At 38.4% G+C, this 19,800-nt stretch overlaps 1 protein-coding gene across 1 annotated transcript; it reads left to right on the top strand.

Moving 5' to 3' along the window:
- Positions 1 to 2,413: 2,413 nt before the first annotated feature.
- gucy2ca (guanylate cyclase 2Ca) lies at positions 2,414 to 19,606 on the top strand. The gene is made up of 27 exons (XM_084743489.1): positions 2,414 to 3,050; positions 5,049 to 5,161; positions 5,860 to 5,927; positions 6,014 to 6,235; positions 6,338 to 6,456; positions 7,361 to 7,460; positions 7,593 to 7,704; positions 7,801 to 7,945; positions 8,720 to 8,805; positions 8,885 to 9,002; positions 9,539 to 9,620; positions 9,915 to 10,008; positions 11,062 to 11,124; positions 11,250 to 11,321; positions 11,766 to 11,870; positions 13,288 to 13,374; positions 14,309 to 14,441; positions 14,529 to 14,666; positions 15,009 to 15,097; positions 15,223 to 15,314; positions 15,703 to 15,861; positions 16,906 to 17,098; positions 17,325 to 17,499; positions 17,745 to 17,843; positions 17,972 to 18,066; positions 18,185 to 18,261; positions 19,125 to 19,606. The coding sequence occupies exons 1-27, from the start codon at positions 2,840 to 2,842 to the stop codon at positions 19,324 to 19,326; spliced, it is 3,249 nt and encodes a 1,082-aa protein (XP_084599615.1). The 5' UTR covers positions 2,414 to 2,839; the 3' UTR covers positions 19,327 to 19,606.
- Positions 19,607 to 19,800: the final 194 nt, after the last annotated feature.

Here is a 19,800-nt window from a genome sequence, read left to right as displayed (position 1 = left end):
AATGGCTGTGTGCCTCAAGCCAACCGTGCTATTCCAGCGTCATATGTGTGTGTTTGTTTAAAACGTTTACGACCCTGTAAGGTGGCAGCCAGACAGGAAGCTGCTGATGTACTGTACTGGAAAGACAGAAGTTTTGGTTGGAAATGCTGAGCATGAGGACAAATGTGCATTAATGTTGTTTGTTTTGTGTGGTAGAGTCACAAAGCGTAATAATATAGTGGGTTTTGGTGTTGATAGGGACATGAAATAGCACACTACACGTTTGTGATCTTCTACATGTTGTTCTCCATGTACGCAGCAGAACATTTGGAGAGACAGTAAACCTTTCTGACAAATATATGACATTCTATAAAGAGAAAAAGATCATTTAAGTTCACTTGAACAAATGTCATGCACATATAGGATTTATTTGATTTATAATTCTTTAAACTCTTGTCGGCAGAGAAGCAAAGAGCATAAAACAGCGTGAGAGAGACAATTCAGTCATGGGGTGATAAAGTCTGACACAAACAAGATTTAGGACTAGCAGCAGGACCACAGTGTGTTTATAGAGTATGTGTGAAGACGTAGATTGGTAATGAAACCGCAGATCAAAATACAATTATACTGTAAAAACTGTAAAAGATACAGCATATGCATCTAACAAGTCATCATAAAAATGATAAAGGTAAAAGATAAATTAAAGTATTTGCATTGTGTGCAGTAACCAATTATTCCACCAAAAATATTAAAAGGCAAAAGCAAAGGCAAGTTTATTATTACTTAGAAATACATTAAAAAGGTAACTTTTTCTTGATGGCTTACTGTTTGTAGATGGATGTGTGGAAGTGAGCAGGTTTAGTGCCACAGGAATATGAAGCACTGATGAATTTACGGTGTGGGATTTTGGGCTGTCCCCAACTAGGATTTTTTTTTTTTTCCGTTTAGATTTAGATCGAGATTTAGATTTAGATTTTCCGTTTAAATGTAAAACAACACAACAGCACAGTCTTACATGTTGCATCCTGTCAGCTCGGAGTGCGATCTGCCCCTCAGGTGCAACAGCCTGAACCGTGGAGCAGATCTCTCTGTGTGGTCACAACAGTCTCTGCTTCCCTGTTGTCTGGCCAGCCTGATTCTCGTTTTCCTCTATCTTATTTTACTGGCCGGTCGTCATCGGCAGCAGACTTGAGCCCAGTTGTAGCAAGAAGTTGTTGAAGTTGTAGAGAAAGTAAAATCGAGCGTCCGGTTATAAAATCAACGCAATGCACACTCTGCACTGTGAATTAAGGATTTATTTGGAGTTTTATTTTGTTTTTTAAATGAAGCTGACATTGATGATATTAAAATAACAAGTTTAAAAGCTTTTGGGGGGTTTGTGGTGATTTAGAGACTTGGTTTGTAAAGTTTACAGCTGACAGGCTGTTGTGTTACTCTGTGCTGCAGCTAAAAACAAGAGCTGAAAGTTGTTTATCAACTACTTGTTTGACCCTCTTTCATCAGTTAACAACCACCTCATGCTGTCACAAGGGTAATCTCGCACCAGCTAAAATTTATGATTCCTCACCGAAATGGTATCCCTGTGCATTTTTTGTAAGTTTCTATCTTACACCGACTGGCAAAGGAAGAAAACAACAACACAAAACTAATGTCTGACTGGAAGAACGTCAGCCGACTGAGGACTTTCAGTGGGGAGCCCTCGCAGGATTTAGTGTCATCTAATGGTGAGCTTGCAGAGTGCAACCAGCTGGGTACCGCTCACCTCACTCTCTCCTTCCAGGTGTGTTGGAGAACCTAAGATGGCCACAAAACTTGGGAAAATGCAAAAGGCTGTACCTAGAGTTGTTTTGTTGGAAATCACATTGGTTTTCTCAGAATGAGGTGACACTGCTTTATGAGCGGTTTGGCCAAGACTTTTACAGGCTTAATCCACCCTGCTTTTATAGCAGACAATATTTATCAGCTCCACACAAGCCTTCACTTTTATGGCCTCCTGTGACCTTTGCCCCTCTCACTATGCAAGCTTCCTCCTGCCTCTGCTCTGAGCAAAAAGCCTTCAGAACATATCAGATTGTGAAAAAAAAAAAAAAGGCAAAATATTAGTTGTAACTGATCCCACTGTTTCTTAGTTCGTTGCCAAAATACAAGTCGTGGCTACAATTAATCTGCTGTTGTCAAATGAACAAAGATACTGGCTTCAGGCAGATTTATGGACAGACTGGTCACTGCAGAAAAAGAGATTTGGGAATAATCTTTGATGTTATTCAGACAGGAGATGTAATGTGGAGGCAGGCCTGAACTTCATGTTTACAAACAGAATGAATTATGTATGTTCCGGTACATTTCTGACTTGGTCCAGATGGAGTGTGGGAGTCTGTGGGAGTCTTTCCTGCACTGCCCTCCCTCTAACTGCTGCACCGACTGTCACTTGACAGTTGTTCATTAACGAATGGAGGACAGGTAGACCAGCCCGTACCAAGGTGGAGGATTATTGATCCCAGGCTTTCACTGGAGGAACAACTGGTGTGAAAACTGTGTGTTTTTGTCTTCAACTCCTGTTTTCTTTTGTATTTTCTAAAAGCGGTTCTAAAAGATCACAGTTAAACTTGTGTTTTCTTCTCTTATCTGGATACTGGACAGTGATACAAGAGACTGACTTGACTTCTACTTAGAAGAGCCCTCTTCACTTCTGTTTTTGGATTCATGCCGTCGGTGGACAGGATCTGTTCTGGTGGACAAATGTAAAAGCCTGCCTTCAGCCTCCTCTTTACCTGAACAGAGCTATATATTGTTTTGACATGTAGAAACTGTGGAAAAGACTCAAAACTCTGTGGGAAAAGGGAAAATCTCAAGGATCAAGATGTACAGATCACACACTTTACTTTATTTGGGAATGCTGGTAATGGTGGTGGTCGCCAACAAGATGCTGGAACAGTGTATAAAAAAGAAGCATAAATACACCATGAATGTTGTACTGCTGGAGGATAACACTCACGAGTGGAGTCGGCCGTATGTGGAGGCGGCTGTGAAACGAGCCATCGAAGAAGACAAACAGGAGAACGATAAACACGGTATGAAGCGGTAGTTCCTTATTGACGCTGAATGGAACTTACTGATGATAACAGTTTTATACAATCTGCAAATTATAATGCTTTATATCAGTCCATAAAAAACTTAAAACTAAAGCAATGTAAAAGTAAAAAACAACAAAATGGAAATTAAAAATGTGAGACACAACCAATGTAAACCTTACTCAAGTAATATTTAAAATTTAAAAAGCTGTAAGTCAAGCAAGCAGCAGCTTCTAGAAACCATTAAAACAGAGAATGACAAAGTCAAGATGGCTGGTTGTGACTGTATGAACTAGTTTCTCTACATCCTGTTGAGCAAGATGAGGTTAAACCTCACCACTGGATTGTAAATGAATGTAAAAGAATTTTGGTGGTAATAAAGAACTAAAATGTAATTTTATATGAAAATCAGCCATTTATTTATTTAACAGAGGATGAGATCTCTTTTAGATTTTGTTAATTCAAACTTCTTTCTCTCCTTTGGATGAAGCTTTTTACAGGTAAATAAAATAACCTTTTTAAAGAGATTTACAAAATGATTAGGAAATTATTTTACATTCAATTTCACATATTAATTTGTCTCCATTTTATCCAGACTTTAAAGACATGCAGCCAGTGTGACAAAGATTTTTCTTGAAGATTTTGAATTTGGGGCAAAGGCAAGGATGTGAGGCTGGGTTGTCTTGGAAATGTTTCAGTACTTGTGCTGATACTATACTTGATTTTGGCACCAATACCAATGCCTTTGTCGGTACAGAACTTTGAAAAACACATGTTCAGATGTTGTACAATGTTCATTTTTCATTTAACAAAAGAAAACGAAATTCTCTCATCTTGATTTTCAAATGTTTTCTCAAGACAAGCAGTCATATAAGAAGTTTGTCTAAACAACAGACCGGGGTTCAACAACATTTATCATCAAAGGAGCCATTTTTGACTGAAAAAAACCCCCCAAAAAACCAACAAAACAAAAACGGTTATTAATTTCCATATTATCTGTTTTTTTAATAACCACTGGAACCCACTGGAGAAGGGTTAAAGTGCCACAGAAACAAAAACAGTCCCAAAAACAGTACACTTTACTGCAGAACCCTGCAGTAAAGTGTACTGTTTTTGGGACTAAGAAATAATTCAGTTAAATAGAGTAGTATAAAACTAGAAAGATTTTTAACCAAAAAAGCTTTGGTTTAATACCCAACTCTACATGTACATAAACCTCTGGTTATTGTATATGTAGAGGCTGATCTTCAGGCAGATGCATGGAGCAAAAAAAGCTTGTTTGATCCACTTAAAAGAAGTTTTTTCCCCCAGAATATTCCTTTGCCAACCTTTAGACCTCAAAAATGGGGAGGAAATTTGAGTTTCCTGTATTCCGGTGACTTTTAAAGAATGAAAATAACATAATAATAATAATAATAATAATAATAATAATAATAATAATAATAATAATAATAATAATAATAATAATAATTCATTTTACTTTCAGTTCTCAGGAAAGAATGCAGAATAATCCAGCCCTCTGACGTGACCTAAATCTCTGAGACTAATATTCATAAGTTTTCTTTCATTAATTTAAGTTTTGCCCCTGTTGCTAAAAGACAATTGACGTGGCAGGTTTTAAAAAAATGCTTGCTGCTTTCCTTTAAAGCTTAAGAAACAGGAATTCTTCCCAGGGAGTCTGGTTTGGCGTAGCTGTATAATGTAGCTGTAGACTTTTAGAGTCATATAGCATTTATACATGCACAATGTCAGAAACAGAAACTGCTTTTTCTCAAAACTTTACAAATGAAATGAAATTACGTACTATTTGTCAACCAAACATATATGTGACTTCACGCTTTGAAATAGTTCAGATGACTATGAGTCTCTGTGGGAGAAATCAAAGGCTGCATTTAGACCAGTGGGCGATAAATCAGTCTAATCTAATCTGACAGCCCAAACAGATTAATGAGTTCATTTTTAATAGTAATAACTCTTATCTTCTTTCCATGACCTAAGGTTTAAACTTTACTTTGACGGCTAACTACAACGGGTTCAACACCACCATGTACAACCGGCAGGGGTGTGGAAGCAGCTCCTGTGAGGGGGTCGCAATTCTCAAGAGGCTTCATGTGAGTGTGACCGAAAGATAACAAGATATAAGATGCCTAAAGAGTGTTTAAAATGTGTCTTTTAGTGAAGACATTAAGGTCAAGAATTTGAATAAATAGCTTTCTGACATGAGAGCGAGGAACCAGAAGCTCAGCCTCCTTTCCTGCATTTCGGAAAAAAAATTCATTTAAATTTTTCTGACCTAGTGTTAAAGGGATAGTTTAGATTTTTTGAAGTAGGGTTGTCTGAAGTAGTTATCCATAGTCAGTGTATTACTGACAGTAGATGGCAGTCTGCACAGCCCCAGTTTGGAGAAGCAGTACTGGCATAGGAAACTAACCAATAACTAACCAATGTACTGCTGTGGACAGAGTCAGCAAAAAATGTATTTTAGCCACCTTAAAAAGAGGCAGACCTAAAAATAATAATAATAAAAAAATCAATATGAGTTTAAGCATACAATATATTTTGAACATTTTCACTGCTGATTGTACAAACTGGGGTGTGACATTTATTGCAGGTTCACTGTCAATGGATAGGTATCTCATACAATCGCTTAAAAAAAATCTGAACCATCACTTTAATGGTGATAAGATGCAAGGGATTAACCTGTTCCGTGTTCATAGCGAGTAATAACAAGTTCCCTTTTTGTAGTTTGGTGGTTTATATCCTAATCTTTCTATGACAGGATATAAACATGTTTTATCTCTTTCTGCAGAATAATGATGAAGTTGGATGTGTCATGCTGGGACCTTCCTGCACTTATGCCACCTTCCAGTTGGTGGAGTGAGTATAACTCCTTCTCTTTTATTATATAAACATCTGACTGATTTTTTTTTCTTTTCACACCCTGTTATCTGCTGTTATCTCAGTGATGAAATTGGCCTGAGCCTGAGCATTCCCGTCATCTCTGCTGGGAGCTTCGGTGTGTCCTGTGACTACAAGCCCAAACTGACTCGAATTCTGCCTCCGGCACGCAAGGTCTCAGACCTTCTCTACCACTTTTTGAAGGAAATCTTGCCATTTAAGGATAAATGGGAGAAAGTCTATGTCTACAAGAAGTCCAGCAGCAACGTAACTGAGGACTGCTTCTGGTAAGACAGCACAGCTGCAGTTCACCCGACTGACCTCTGTAGCTTCATTCAGCACCACAGCGTGTGCCATCTTTTTGTTTTATTTGCCTGCTTTTGTCACAGGTACATCAATGCATTGGAGGCAGCCTCTGCCAGCTTTGCAAAAAGGGTCAACAGAGAGATGCTGCGTGGGGAAGACAAGCTGCTGAATGCCCTTAATGATGAGAAAAGACACAGCAACAGTGTGTATTTTGTTTGAGTTGCGTCTCAGACCACTAAGCATTTCTTTCATAATAGTCACATTAGCCAGCATGGAATTGTTGTTGTTGTTTTAATTATATTGGCGGCATGTCTATATCAGCGCCAGAGCTGTGTTTCAGGTAATTTAATGTGGAGGTTTAAGGTGGAGCAACGGCAACAGTGAACAGTCAGGAAAATGGATTAGTTGTCCCTTATCCTACAACAAGTTCATGGGGTTTCCTGTGTGGCCCTCAGGCATCAAAACTTTCAGAACACCTGGTCCAGCATATCAGCTCAAAATCTCAATTGTCGCACACCTGATTTAACACCTTCAAAAGTTACTGTTAACACACCTGGTCAGATAAGATTAGATTAGACTAGATTAGATTAGATTAAATCAGTCTTTATTGTTTCACTGGGGAGGAATTTGTTTTGGGGATTCAAGAGAACACAGTTGGCATAACAGCACACATGTACAATTGAACTACGGTTAACTTGCGGTGTCAAACCCAGATCTAAAAGCACCAGAACATACACACCAGGAGTGTTGCACAGATGCCCTGTCTTACTAGGCTACTACTTACCATCAGCATGTTAGCATTATCATTGTGAAAGCGTTAGCATGCCGGGATCAGCATTTAGCTCAAAGCAATACTATGCTGCTAATATGGCTGGAGACTCCCAGACTTGTTCTTTTAAATTTTGTTCCTTCATACAGTCATTCTTCATAAAGTCAGTGAGTTTGTTGCAAATGTTTTAATATACAGCAGTATCAGTCAATCTGTACCTGACTTATGATGTAGATAGTAACATTGAAATATTGAAAGGAGAAGAGTTGTGTTAAACGTGTAGTGCAGCTCAGACATTTCCCTTCTTGTTATAATGAAACTAATGTATTTATTTCAGTTTTCATCTTATGTGGGAGCCCTAATGACGTTGCTTCAATAAAGGCTAAAGCGGGCCAGATTAACGAGAACATCTTGTTCATTCTGCTCAATATTTACAAGTAAGTCGGTCTATTAGTTTTACCACTTTACCTTTTCAATGTAAAACAAGGAATGAGAATATACTGTGAAACCTGAGGTGTGATATTTTGAAAGTGTAGAAGTTCACAATGACACCCTTTGCTTTCCTCCAGCCCCGACTATTATGTCAACACAACGTCCAGTAAGGGTATGGAGGACGTACTGGTGGTCACTCTGCCACAGAGGAACTTTGATTATGGATTAAATTCAACATACAACGACACGGTGAGCATCAATGTGAAAACTCAAACAAGACTGTGCAGGAAACAGTTCTTATATAACTGTTCACTCTTTCGATCTAACTTTCTATCTAATGGGCAGATAAATGACTACGTGGCCGGGTATCATGATGGGGCACTGCTGTTTGGCAAAGTGCTCAGAGAGCAGATGCTCAGTCAACGACGTAACAGAGGATCCGTTGATGTGCCTCTAAGTGACAACCCCTTCGGAAATGTCTCCTTTTACGGTGCGTATGATCGGTGACAACTCCAGGCTATTATATGGTGTTAAACACTGCCTGGCCAAAAAAAAAAAAAAAAAAAAAAAGTCTAATTACTGGAGCTTTTTATAGTTACAGTTACAGTCCTTGGTATGGATGGTCATTTAGAGCAATGTCCTGCTTAACTGTAGTTAAGTGGGTGGAGTTGTTAAAGTTGTTGTAGTTTCATGTTTGTGTACTGGTCAGAACCACAGGTCATGAGAATTTTAATATTCATAATTCATGTGTTTGGAGGATCACTGATTTATGCTGTTCTATGATCATAAAAACATTTTGAAGGGGTTTTGCATGACCCGTTACAACAAACACAAAATGTAAATGCTGTAGATTATTATCTATCATATAAATTAATAAATTAAAATAGTTTACTGTTCTTCAAGGACACATTGGCCTCAGTCCAGTTCAGTATAATATGAAAATCAACTTACAGAGAACGTCACATCACAGTGAACATTTACTTTTCTTTGTTGCCTGGTAACGCAGTCATGCAATACTGTAAAATGTTGATGATGCTTGTAGTTAGATTAGTCAGTTACTGGATTAGACGGGTAATTTTTTAAATAAACCAGTAATTGCTTAAGTTATTTTTTCAACATGTGACGGATCCAGATATTTGAATGTGAAGAGTTGCTGCTTTCTCCTTGTCTTACAGCATGGAGAAATGAGTATCTTAGGGATTTGAAAAGGCCACCTTGGAATCAAGAAAATGCTCTCTTTGTTTTGCATGTTTGCTCCAAGCAGGGATGGGAGGACACTATGTGCTTGATGAGTACGGTGACAGAGATGTTAACTTCTCCATCATTTACACATCAACCATCACTGGAAAGGTGAGACTACTGTCCGTTCAGCAGTTCGCTCGGTCAATGTCAACATTTGTTTTTATACTCTGCCTCTGTGTCTCTCCAGTATGAAACCCTGGTGGTGTTTGACACGTCCCAAAATAAAACCATAGTGACAGACACTCACCCTGCTCTGCCCTGGCCAGAGGGTCGCCTGCCTAAAGATGTGCCAAATAAGTCAGATGGTAATGCACACACACACACACACACACACACACACACACACACACACACACACACACACACACACACACACAGATAATGTTGATGACCTATTACGTAATGTAGTCAGTAACTTAATCCAATTATCATAATATGTAACTTGATTATATTAGCCAAAGTTGATGTTTTATGTTCATTGTAGGTTTATTGATTGATTATGCAGGACTTTCTTCCTTCGTTACGCACAAATGCATGTTCAGATTAATAGCAGTAGCATTTAATTTTATGCTATTTGTATACTATTCATACTAGACACTTAAATTTAAAGTAAACTGCTTTAAAATTATTTCCCACATACCCTCCTGGTGACATCACTATGCACGTCTAGTAGAGTTCCTACCACAGCATCTCTGATGTCTGTGTCTGAGAGGCTCTGACACACAGAGTAAAGAAGTCATCATTAGCGTCTGAAGATATCATTTGCTTTATTCCAGATCAGTGCTGTAAATGCTGTCTTTTGTCAATACCATTGTGTATGTGTGTGTGTGTGTACTTACAGGTTTAAATATGCAGGATGTGATTATGATCGTTCTGAGTGTGAGTGTCGTCGTGGTGACAGCCATCGCTCTCATCTTCTATCGGTAAAAACAGCAGACAAATTTCACAGCAATGTCTTGCGGGCTTGAGCTGATTTTGAGCTGATTTTGAGCTGATTTTGAGCTGATTTTGAGATGGGCCAACAGTTGAGGAACAGCTGATGACTAAATTGCTTGTGACAAAATTGCCACTTTTATTGAAGCTCAGGAAAAAGACAATAAGAATCAGCTTTTGCTTCATGTCTACATCTACTTTGGACGTACTCAGAAAGCAAAAATCAAATATCCCTTATGCTCATTATGTATGTATTTACTGTATGTGTGTGTGAACAACACTAGGCAGAACAGGAAAGAGCGCCTTATGCAGAAGAGGTGGTCACATATCGACACACATCTGATTGGTCCACTGGATGAGAAGGAGGTCTCTCTGAAGGTAAACAGTCTTATTAGTCACCTGTTTCCTGATCAGGGGTTTACAGCCCTCTCTTACCTGAGTACCACTTTACAGAGATGAGGATGTGCAAGCAGCCTTTGTTAACATACATGTAATTTATTTTCAATTTATGCACTGGTAGTTAGTTACACTATTATTAGTAGGTTTGACTGCAACAGTTCTTGTGGATAGAGGCAAGTCTTTAATCCTGGATAATGGTGTCTGTATTCAGGAGAATATCAAACAACAGCTCTGCAGTATTGGTCCAAAGGCCCTGTATTCCCCATCTGTGAATGGTTTTCCACAGTAAACCAAAAAACCTAAGCCTGACACATTTATTAACAGATTATATTCAAAATGAAAGAGGAATACATTATGCCTTCTGCATGTTACTTCATTAGATTTGCCCTCAAATGCCTTTTAATAATGAGGTGATGATTAATGAAGAGTCCAACATTAACTTAAACTTAAAAAGTAAACAATAATAGGGAGTAACAATTATAATTCTACTGCACAAAATCTGATACGAACATGACATTTTCATTTACATAAGATAATGAGACAAACAATTTCAGAATACAGAATCTGATCATTCCATCTCATGTGCCCCTGTAGGGACCAATCAGGGATTTTACACTTTTTTTTATATATATATAAATAGGAGAGGACATAGGACATACCATCATTCATCATGCTAAAATATAAATAATAATTTATATTGATTATATTAATTTATTAATAATAAAAAAAACTGAATTAATGTAATATTTAAAAAGTAGTGACATATGCCAATATTGCAGTATAGTGTTTTCTTCCTCATGTGACACTTAAAATGGCTTTGTGTGCTCACGCTGGTACACAAAGCAAAGGTTGTATGTGTGTGTCTATACATATATATAGCAGCATACTATCATTTTCATCATAGAACTTTTTTGCAGGATTTCAACACTCTCTTTTACGTGATGTGTCCTTGAAATTTGATGAGGCCACATCCAGTAAGATAAGGACATGAAATCAGATAAGTGTGTGTGTGTGTGTGTGTCTGTGTAACAGATTGATGATGATAAGAGGAAGGACAGCACATTCTTCAATCACCGATGCCGCTATGACAAGAAGGTACCACCATTCCAACTTCAGAAATAAAAAAAAATCAATATTTAATCATGAAGAGAACAAAAGGACAGATGATCATGTCTTTTCATTCAGTGTTTGAGTGTGTTTCATTTCTCTGTATTCATCAGCCTGTAATCTTGAAAGAGCTGAAGCAGGCAGACGGAGACTTCACCGAGGACCAGAGGATTGAGCTTAACACTGTAAGATACCTCTGTCAGAGCTCTGTTGTATGATCAAAAACTAGTCTCTCTTTAAGAAATCCACATTTAGTGATGTTATTAAGTATAGTTTGATTGATATGGAAATGCTTGCTTACACAATAAATAAAATAAAATAAAATAAAATAATAAGAAATAAATCTGAGTACTGTCAATTTAATGTTTCTTAATTTTAAGATAGTTTTAAAGTTTGGTGCAACATTTTTCAAAGTTAGACTTGGCTTTAATCTGGTTTAGAAATTAATCCTTGTCCTTGCAACTCAATGTAATTTTCTGTCATTGTGTGTCTGACTTTAGATAATTTGTCATTTTTGATGTCACAAGTTTTGCCAACACTTTTTTTTTTTAACCCTGTCCAACCTCCCTGCCCTTCTCGACCCTTCCTGTCACTTCCTCCCTCCTCGCCTCCACGTCTTTGTGTTTCAGCTGCTGCGTATTGATTACTATAACCTGACCAAGTTCTACGGCACGGTGAAGTTTGAGTACGGTGTGTTTGGAGTGTTTGAGCTCTGTCAGAGGGGCTCCCTCAGGGTAAGAGCAGACCATCACTCACACTGTCTCACTATTTTACACTTTCCCTTCATATCATAACAAGACACAAGATCTTCTTGAACGTTTTCTTTATTTTAACATGAACTGCTGTGTTAGTGAATTAAATACCTCAAACATGTATCCCAACATATTCTTATCTCTATTTGTATTTAAAACTAGATCTGGATCCAGATGCAAAAAGAAACAAACAAACAACAAAAAAAGATTGAATGTCTTTTACCAAAGAAATAGTTTGGATTTTTTAAGTAAGGTTATGTAAGGTATAAGGTATAAGGTATAAGTGTATTATCTTCAGTAGATGGCCGTCGATACACCCCCAGTTTGGGGAAGCAAACAGTCGTAGTTCTGGACAGAGCATATTTTAGACACCTAAAAAGGCCCATGACAAAAGTCATTATGACTTTAACTTATACCATCTTTAGAGGACAACATTTCACTGTTTTACTTTGCTGTCAGAGCCTTTTCTGACATGGGATCGATGTTAAGCCAAATATCTCTCACTCCAGAGGAACCAAACTCCTTTGAAAAAAACATTATTTTTGTTTCATACAACTTGGGAGTTCCTGGTCTGCTGCTGCCCAGATCAGTTAGTTAGTTTGAGTCACACAATAACACAAACAAACTAACCGATTTAGACAGCAGTAGAGCATTTTCTCTGTTCTTCAAAATAAATGTAAAGTTTCTGGCAGTTGGTTTGGAGAGAGCAATATTTGGCTTATATAATAGTGATTTCCCATCAGAAAAAGCTGCCTGATAGCAAAGTAAAGCTGTTAAAATATTCTAAAGCATAGACTAAAACTGACATCGATTTTTTTAGGTGGCTAGAATTTGTTTTGCTGCCGACCCTGTTCACAGAAGTACATTGCTTACCTTCCTACACCAGTTTCATTTCCAGCTGGGGACGTGCTGACCTCAGTACAGTTTATTTTTCTTTCTTTTCTTCTTCCCCTTATCTTTAAATATATTTATAGCCTTTTTAACCTATTTTGGGAATCGTGCTGCACTGCATTCAACTGTAAAACTCCTTATGCCAGTTTAAGTCAAAGTTAAATGTCATGTGCAAACACTGCGTGTGATGATGAGTATTCCTACTGCAATGATCTGACTTGAGTAACACAGTACAGAATAACATGTTGTTTATGACGGAGCTCAGTTGTCTCCTTTCTCTTCTGCTCACAATGACTTTGCTGTTTGATTAGTCTTGGACACAGTTTAAAGAGCACTAATAGAGCACGTGTGCACGTAATGACACACACACACACACACACACACACAGACACACACACACACACACACACACACACACACACACACACACACACTTACTAATAGTTCCATTAACTGAGTGTAGTAAAAGTGATAAAACATGAACTTCTTTGTGTGTTTTTCTCCTCAGTACATTCTGAATGACAGGGTCTCCTACCCAGACGAAACCTTCATGGACACGGAATTTAAGATATCAGTCATGTATGACATAGCAAAGGTATATTTTTTGCCTATGTGACCAAAGTTTGTGCCTGTGCCATTTATTCATTTGCTGAACTGTTTGTCCCTTCAAGATTTATTTTCATGTAGTGATACTAATTTAACCTGATTAGTATTTTCTTTATGGACATGGCATGATTTTTGTGTTTGATGTGTTTATATATAGATTCATATGACTTAGAAATGTATTATTACACAGTATGTCAACTTTTCCAGGCATATATATCCAAAAAGGGAAAACAGAATGAGAAAACACAAAACAAAAATAAAAAAAAAACAAAGAAAATGAAGCAAAAACAGAAAGACAGTCAGTTATACTGCCCAATGTATTTTACCCTTGCATCCATATGTAGTTTAATTTGCCGAGCCCTTAAAGACAGGAAAAATTCATTCCAGACTTATTTGTATTTTCCTTTTTCATTATTTATTCAAGCAAGTAAGTATTAAAAGGAAGCAGTTTCCATCACAAGTTTAACCCACTCAGTGAATTCTTGGGTTTTTATGGTTTCCCAGTTATATATAAGAGGTCTTGCTGCAATGATGTCACCAGTTAACATCAAACCAAACTGTGCTTTAGTGACACCCAGTGGTACAAATATAACAGAGGGAATTCTAACTGGAGCTGTTCTATACACTCTCCAAGTTTCCCACACATTATTTCCAAAAGGGAAGTTTTTTTTACCTTGCATCAGGTCCATAATATGATATCTATAGCATAAGAGTACCAGTGTGTAATTGTGTAATGAGTAACTTTACTTATACTATCTCCTAAGGCCCAGCCAGTGTGTTTGATGCATTTTAAAGATCAGTTTCCTCTGTTTTGCTCACTTACAATAAAAAAGAGTAGGTTGACACAACAAATAACAACCCTGTACAGCCGTCCTGGATTAACCCTCCTGCTCACTAGTCTTCCTGGTTTATATCTTCTACAGGGCATGTCATATCTCCACTCCAGTAACATCGAGGTCCATGGTCGCCTCAAGTCCACCAACTGTGTGGTCGACAACCGCATGGTGGTCAAGATCACTGACTTTGGTTGTCACACCATCCTGAGTCCAGGCAGAGGTGAGTTTTTCATCATCATTCCTGTCGATTATTGATCTAAACACAGAGAATATGAATGGCTCAGCTTCTCCTGTCCTCTCGTCTCAGATCTGTGGACGGCCCCGGAGCATCTTCGTAAAGATGGGGTGTCTCAAAAAGGCGATGTCTACAGCTATGCCATCATCGCTCACGAGATTGTGATGAGGCGAGCCCCGTTCTATACACAGTCCTGCTCTAATCCTATAGGTAGGCCGGGTTGATTTGACACACCGTAATAGTGTGATAAATAACAACAACAACAAACTGATCAAATGTGAGAAAATTAACATTTTGTTTTATTTAAAGAGGAGCTTTTTGTATGAATAATTAAATTTCTTTAGCAAAGTGCATTATTTGTGTGGTAATCAAAATCAAAAGAATCGTTCAGTTTTGGTTGTGTGAGCCCCAAAACTGTGTCAGTACAAGTTTACAGTAGGACGGGATGTTGATGCAGAATACTGTGACCACACAGTGAGCAGAGACTCAGCGATCACCAACTGTTCTAAGTCTTGCCTGCCTTGATTGTCTTAATGTCCTCCAATCCCTCAGAGAAGATCTACAAAGTCCAGTTTCCCTGTGGGCACAGCTTCTTCAGACCTGACCTCAACTTTGACGGTGCATCAGAGCGGGACATGGAAGTAAGGATGGCATTTTCTGTTACAGTAACACACTGAGCTTGACTCATCAAAGTTAAATAAAGAAAGCCGTACACTCCCTCCCTCTTTTTCTCTCTTTGTCTGTGTGTGCCTTTGCGTGTATACAGCTGTACCTGCTGATAAAAAGCTGCTGGGATGAGGAACCCGAGCGGAGGCCAGATTTTAAGAAAATAGAGTTAACTCTGGGTAAGATTTTCAGGTATGTCAACAACACACATTCAGTTATGTTAGTTTTAATCATTTCACTTGTATACTGCATGGCCAAATATATGTGGACACCAGACAATTACACCCATATGTTCAATAGAGGTCAGTCAAGTTCATAAATATCAAAATGGGGTCACAGAAAAGAAACAGAAAAGTTTTCCCCTAACTGTCACAACTAAGTTGAAGCACTTATTTATTAAGATTTCCATTAATTTGAACAAAGGGTCCCAAACAATGAAAAACAGCGTTGTCCACATACTTTTGGCCAGATTGAGTATTTAATCCTGATCATTCCTGCTGCACTATTTTCTTACATGATAATTAAGTCATTAAAATATAAATAATGATAGTAATGCAATCTATTTTTTCCTTTGACACAGTAACCTGCACAACCAAGCCAGTGAGACATACATGGACAACCTGATCCGTCGCCTGCAGATGTACTCCAGGACTCTGGAACATCTGGTGGAGGAGAGAACCGCTTTGTACAAAGCTGAGAGGGACAGAGCTGATCGCCTCAACTTCATGTTGCTTCCTGGGTAAGTTAATACTCTGTCTGCTGATACATCACAGAGGGCTGGAAACAGGGACATGTTTGAAGCTCGACTGATCATTTTCTTTATTTTATAAAGAATCAAATGTATAATCTGCGGGTCACTCCAGCTCCCTTTGGCCCTACAGGACATTTAAGTCTATATTTGTGTATTGTTTTGGTTTTATGGCCCATCAACCCTGCAGCAATACTAGTCAGTTAATATAGTGGAGCATTAAGCAGGTTAAGAGTCAGATAAGGGGAGGTGAATTTTGGACTTAAATTTGACAGGCTGTTTGAAAAACAACTCTAAATCAGTGGTAGGCAACTGTTTTGCAAACATGTTTGCCGTAAAACCTTTAAAAGGTGAAAATATTCGTAGATTTCTGATATCCGTATTTGTGTGTTTTTATGTCCTCTCTTTTCTTTCTGTTTTTATTTTCTCTGTTGTGTCTTGTGTATTCATCACATCTTTTTGGGGTGTTTAGATTCATTTGCCAGTTTTAAAGCGGCCACTAGGAACTTCCATATTGTGTTGATTTTGTAGGTGGACAAAAAAAGTGGTAAATATAAAATATAATGTCAAAGATAAAATCTATCTTGATAAATAATCTCCTCCTGCTTCTTTTTATCTGACCAGCATACTAGTCACTGAATCTTTGCAGGGGAAAATGTAAATGTTCTGGTCTGTGTGCTGTACGTAGTTTCATATGATTTAAAGGAGAATCCAACCCAGTGGCAGGCATTAAGGATAACGATATAGAAATAGACCACCTTCTCACTTTAAGCTGTTAAAAACTCCTTGTATGTTTAAGCAAAAATATGTCTTTGTCTATACTTTTGTTGAAAAGTGACTTTAATCAATGCCCTTCCTCTTTGGTAATCATAGTTTTTGCTCCATGTAGAGCCATCAAACTCCTGCCTTACAGCTTAAGGCACCGCTGTATTTTCATGTACATGTACATGTTATTTTCCCAAAGCGTAATTGTGACTGACAGCAATTTTAATCTTATTAGAAGCCAGTTAATTTACATCAGTCTTTTCTCCTCAGCCCGGTGGTGCTTTCGCTGAAGGAGACAGGCAGAGTGAAACCAGAGCTGTTTGAAGAGGTGACCATCTATTTCAGTGACATTGTGGGATTCACCACCCTCTGCCACTACAGCACGCCCATGGAGGTGGTCGACATGCTCAATGACATCTACAAGAACTTTGACAGCATCCTTGACCACCATGATGTCTACAAGGTACTTTGGTGTAAAAATCAGGTCCATTATAAGCTACCAGTTTAACCAGTAAGTCAGAGAAAGTTTTTTATGGTTGTATCTGGTGAGATAGATTTGGATTTAAACTTGGAAGCAGTTGAAGTTAGACTGAAGTTGGACTGGTCTATAGCTGATTTTTTGTGCTTTTTCCATGTCTACAGAAAACAGATGTTTTTATTAATACAGTGATCAATCTATTGTCTCTTAGGTTGAGACAATAGGAGATGCGTACATGGTTGCATCAGGTTTGCCCAAACGCAACGGTGACAGACATGCGGTGGACATCGCCCTCATGGCCCTGGACATGCTGGCTTTTGTAGGGACATTTGATTTGCTGCATCTGCCCGGCATCCCTCTGTGGATCCGTATTGGTGTTCACTCAGGTAGCAGAAGTTCATAATGAATTTGCCTTGCTTGTTGTTCTGCCCAAAAAACAAAACTGTATATTTTATGGCAATACAAAGAACCATCCACATGATCATCAAGACAGTGTAATAGGAGTCCATAGAAGTGGCATATCATGGTCATTTTATGATTTGTTACAGCAAATATATTATAGATTTCTCCTTTAACTGGTCGAAAATGAAAAATCAGACATTAATGTTTGTTTTTGTGTGTTTGTATGTAGGACCGTGTGCTGCAGGAGTAGTCGGGAACAAGATGCCTCGTTACTGTCTATTTGGAGATACAGTCAACACTGCTTCACGCATGGAGTCCACAGGCCTGCGTAAGAGGCACACACACAACCACACACACACATTTTAACACACTCAAAGTACGGTGCAGCTTCTGAACTTAATCTCTTCAGACTTAAAGAGAGGACTACTATGATTCTTTCTTACGTCATTTTTCCAGCTCTGAGAATTCATGTAAGTCAGTCCACCATCAACATCCTGCAGAGGACAGACTGCGAGTTTGAGTATGAAAAAAGAGGAGAGACATACCTAAAGGTTAGCTGCTTTGGCTTTTTATGTGCTCATCATTTCAGGAATTTATCTCAAATGTAAACTGTACAGATAGTGGTTTTTCCGTTGTGTGCATCCGTGTCCATGTGTATCTGACCCACAGGGTAAAGGCAAAGAGATGACATACTGGTTAACAGGAATTAGTGGGGTAAAATACAACCTGCCGACACCACCAACAGCGTGAGTATGACAGTCTCATCTACATCTACTCCAAATCAAATACTTCTCTGATGTGAACACTGACACTTTATGAAAAAAGAAGACATTCATGACTGATGTAACCTGTGTTCAGCTACAGTTAGCTTGGTACAAATCTTTGACTTTGATGGGACTTTAACAAAATCTGAGAGTGCGTCTTTACATAAAATGTAAAAAAAGGAAACATGATCCATTGAAAGTTAATGCACACATTAAAAAAGAAATCTGTAATATACTTACTGTAATAAATCATGACAATGATATGTCATCAGAGTCCTACAGTGCTATATATTCATCTAGAGTTGTTTTTGGTGTGAGCTGCAGAGTTTTGGGGATATCAGCCTTAAAGATACCTGCCTTCTCTCTGATATACTGGGACTAAACAGCACTTAGCTATGAAAAAAAAAAAATCTTAAAAATTCAAAATCAAGTCTCTTTCCGAAAAAATCCTGACCTGGTTACTGTTGTGAGCAGTTTCATGTAGGAACTACTACTATTTCTAGTAGAAAAGAAAGTAGTTCCAGTAGCTTCTATTGCAGAAAGAGACACTAGTTTTAAAATTTTCGAATGTATGTGTATTTTTGGAGCAGTGGGCTTTTGTTTTCAGGATAATAGTCTTAACACTGACAGACAACTGACAGTTGTAGACAGCTGATCAACTTACATTGAAGGACCTGTCGTTGCTTCTTGTTTTCAGTTTGATGTTGCTCTCGTCCTGCGCTCCTGCAGACTTACTACTCTTATTATACTATCTGCAACACGCTATGTGAACTGCAGTGATTTTTGTGTGTGCAATCGCTACATACTGCTCCTTTAATTTAAATATAAAAATAATTCTCTCTCAGGGAAAACTTCCAGCGGCTCCAGCAGGACTTGGCAGAAATGATCGTGTCCAGTCTGGAGAAGCGTGGAGACGGGAGAGAGAGCTTAAAAAAGACGCTGTCCACCAAAGTCTATCGGAGGGAGACCAACAGCAGCCTGCAGGGGGACGGTCCGCCGGAGTATTTCCACCTGGCTGTCACTGACAACCCCAGTACCTACCTGTGATCACAGAGGAGCTTTCGCTACAAGATCAGCCAAGGAGTAGATGTTATAGAAGTGTGTACCTGTCTGAATCAGCACTGCTGAGTTTCTGTGGAAAGTTGTGTTTGTTCAGGGGTGGAGTGACAGTTGAGCAGCGGTGGAACAAGCAGGCATGTTAAAAAATCAGCCTGAGGGTCTCAGTTCTCTCTTGTTCCCTTTGATGGTTTTGCACCTGAACACCCATCCCTCTGCCACATCAAATAAACTGTTTATAGTCTAATTCTTTGTTTTTTTTTTGTTTTTTTTTTTGTTAAAAGGAAAAGTCCACCCACTGATACTGTTATATATCATTCAAGACGTTTGTTGAATTTTGTTGTGATGGAAGATGTGCAATAAATGAGCTCCTCCTCTTTTATTGTGTGGGACTGACACATTTCACTCATTATTTAGAGAACATCACTTCAGCTGTGTTGTCCTGCTGTTCCCAAACTTTTCAGG

The sequence above is a fragment of the Lutjanus erythropterus genome, chromosome 19 (genome assembly GCF_056507025.1).
Source record: "Lutjanus erythropterus isolate fLutEry1 chromosome 19, fLutEry1.hap2, whole genome shotgun sequence".
Taxonomy (NCBI): Eukaryota; Metazoa; Chordata; class Actinopteri; order Lutjaniformes; family Lutjanidae; genus Lutjanus; species Lutjanus erythropterus.
The sequence above is the reverse complement of the archived record's forward strand: the minus strand, read 5'-3'. Positions and strand labels throughout refer to the sequence as shown.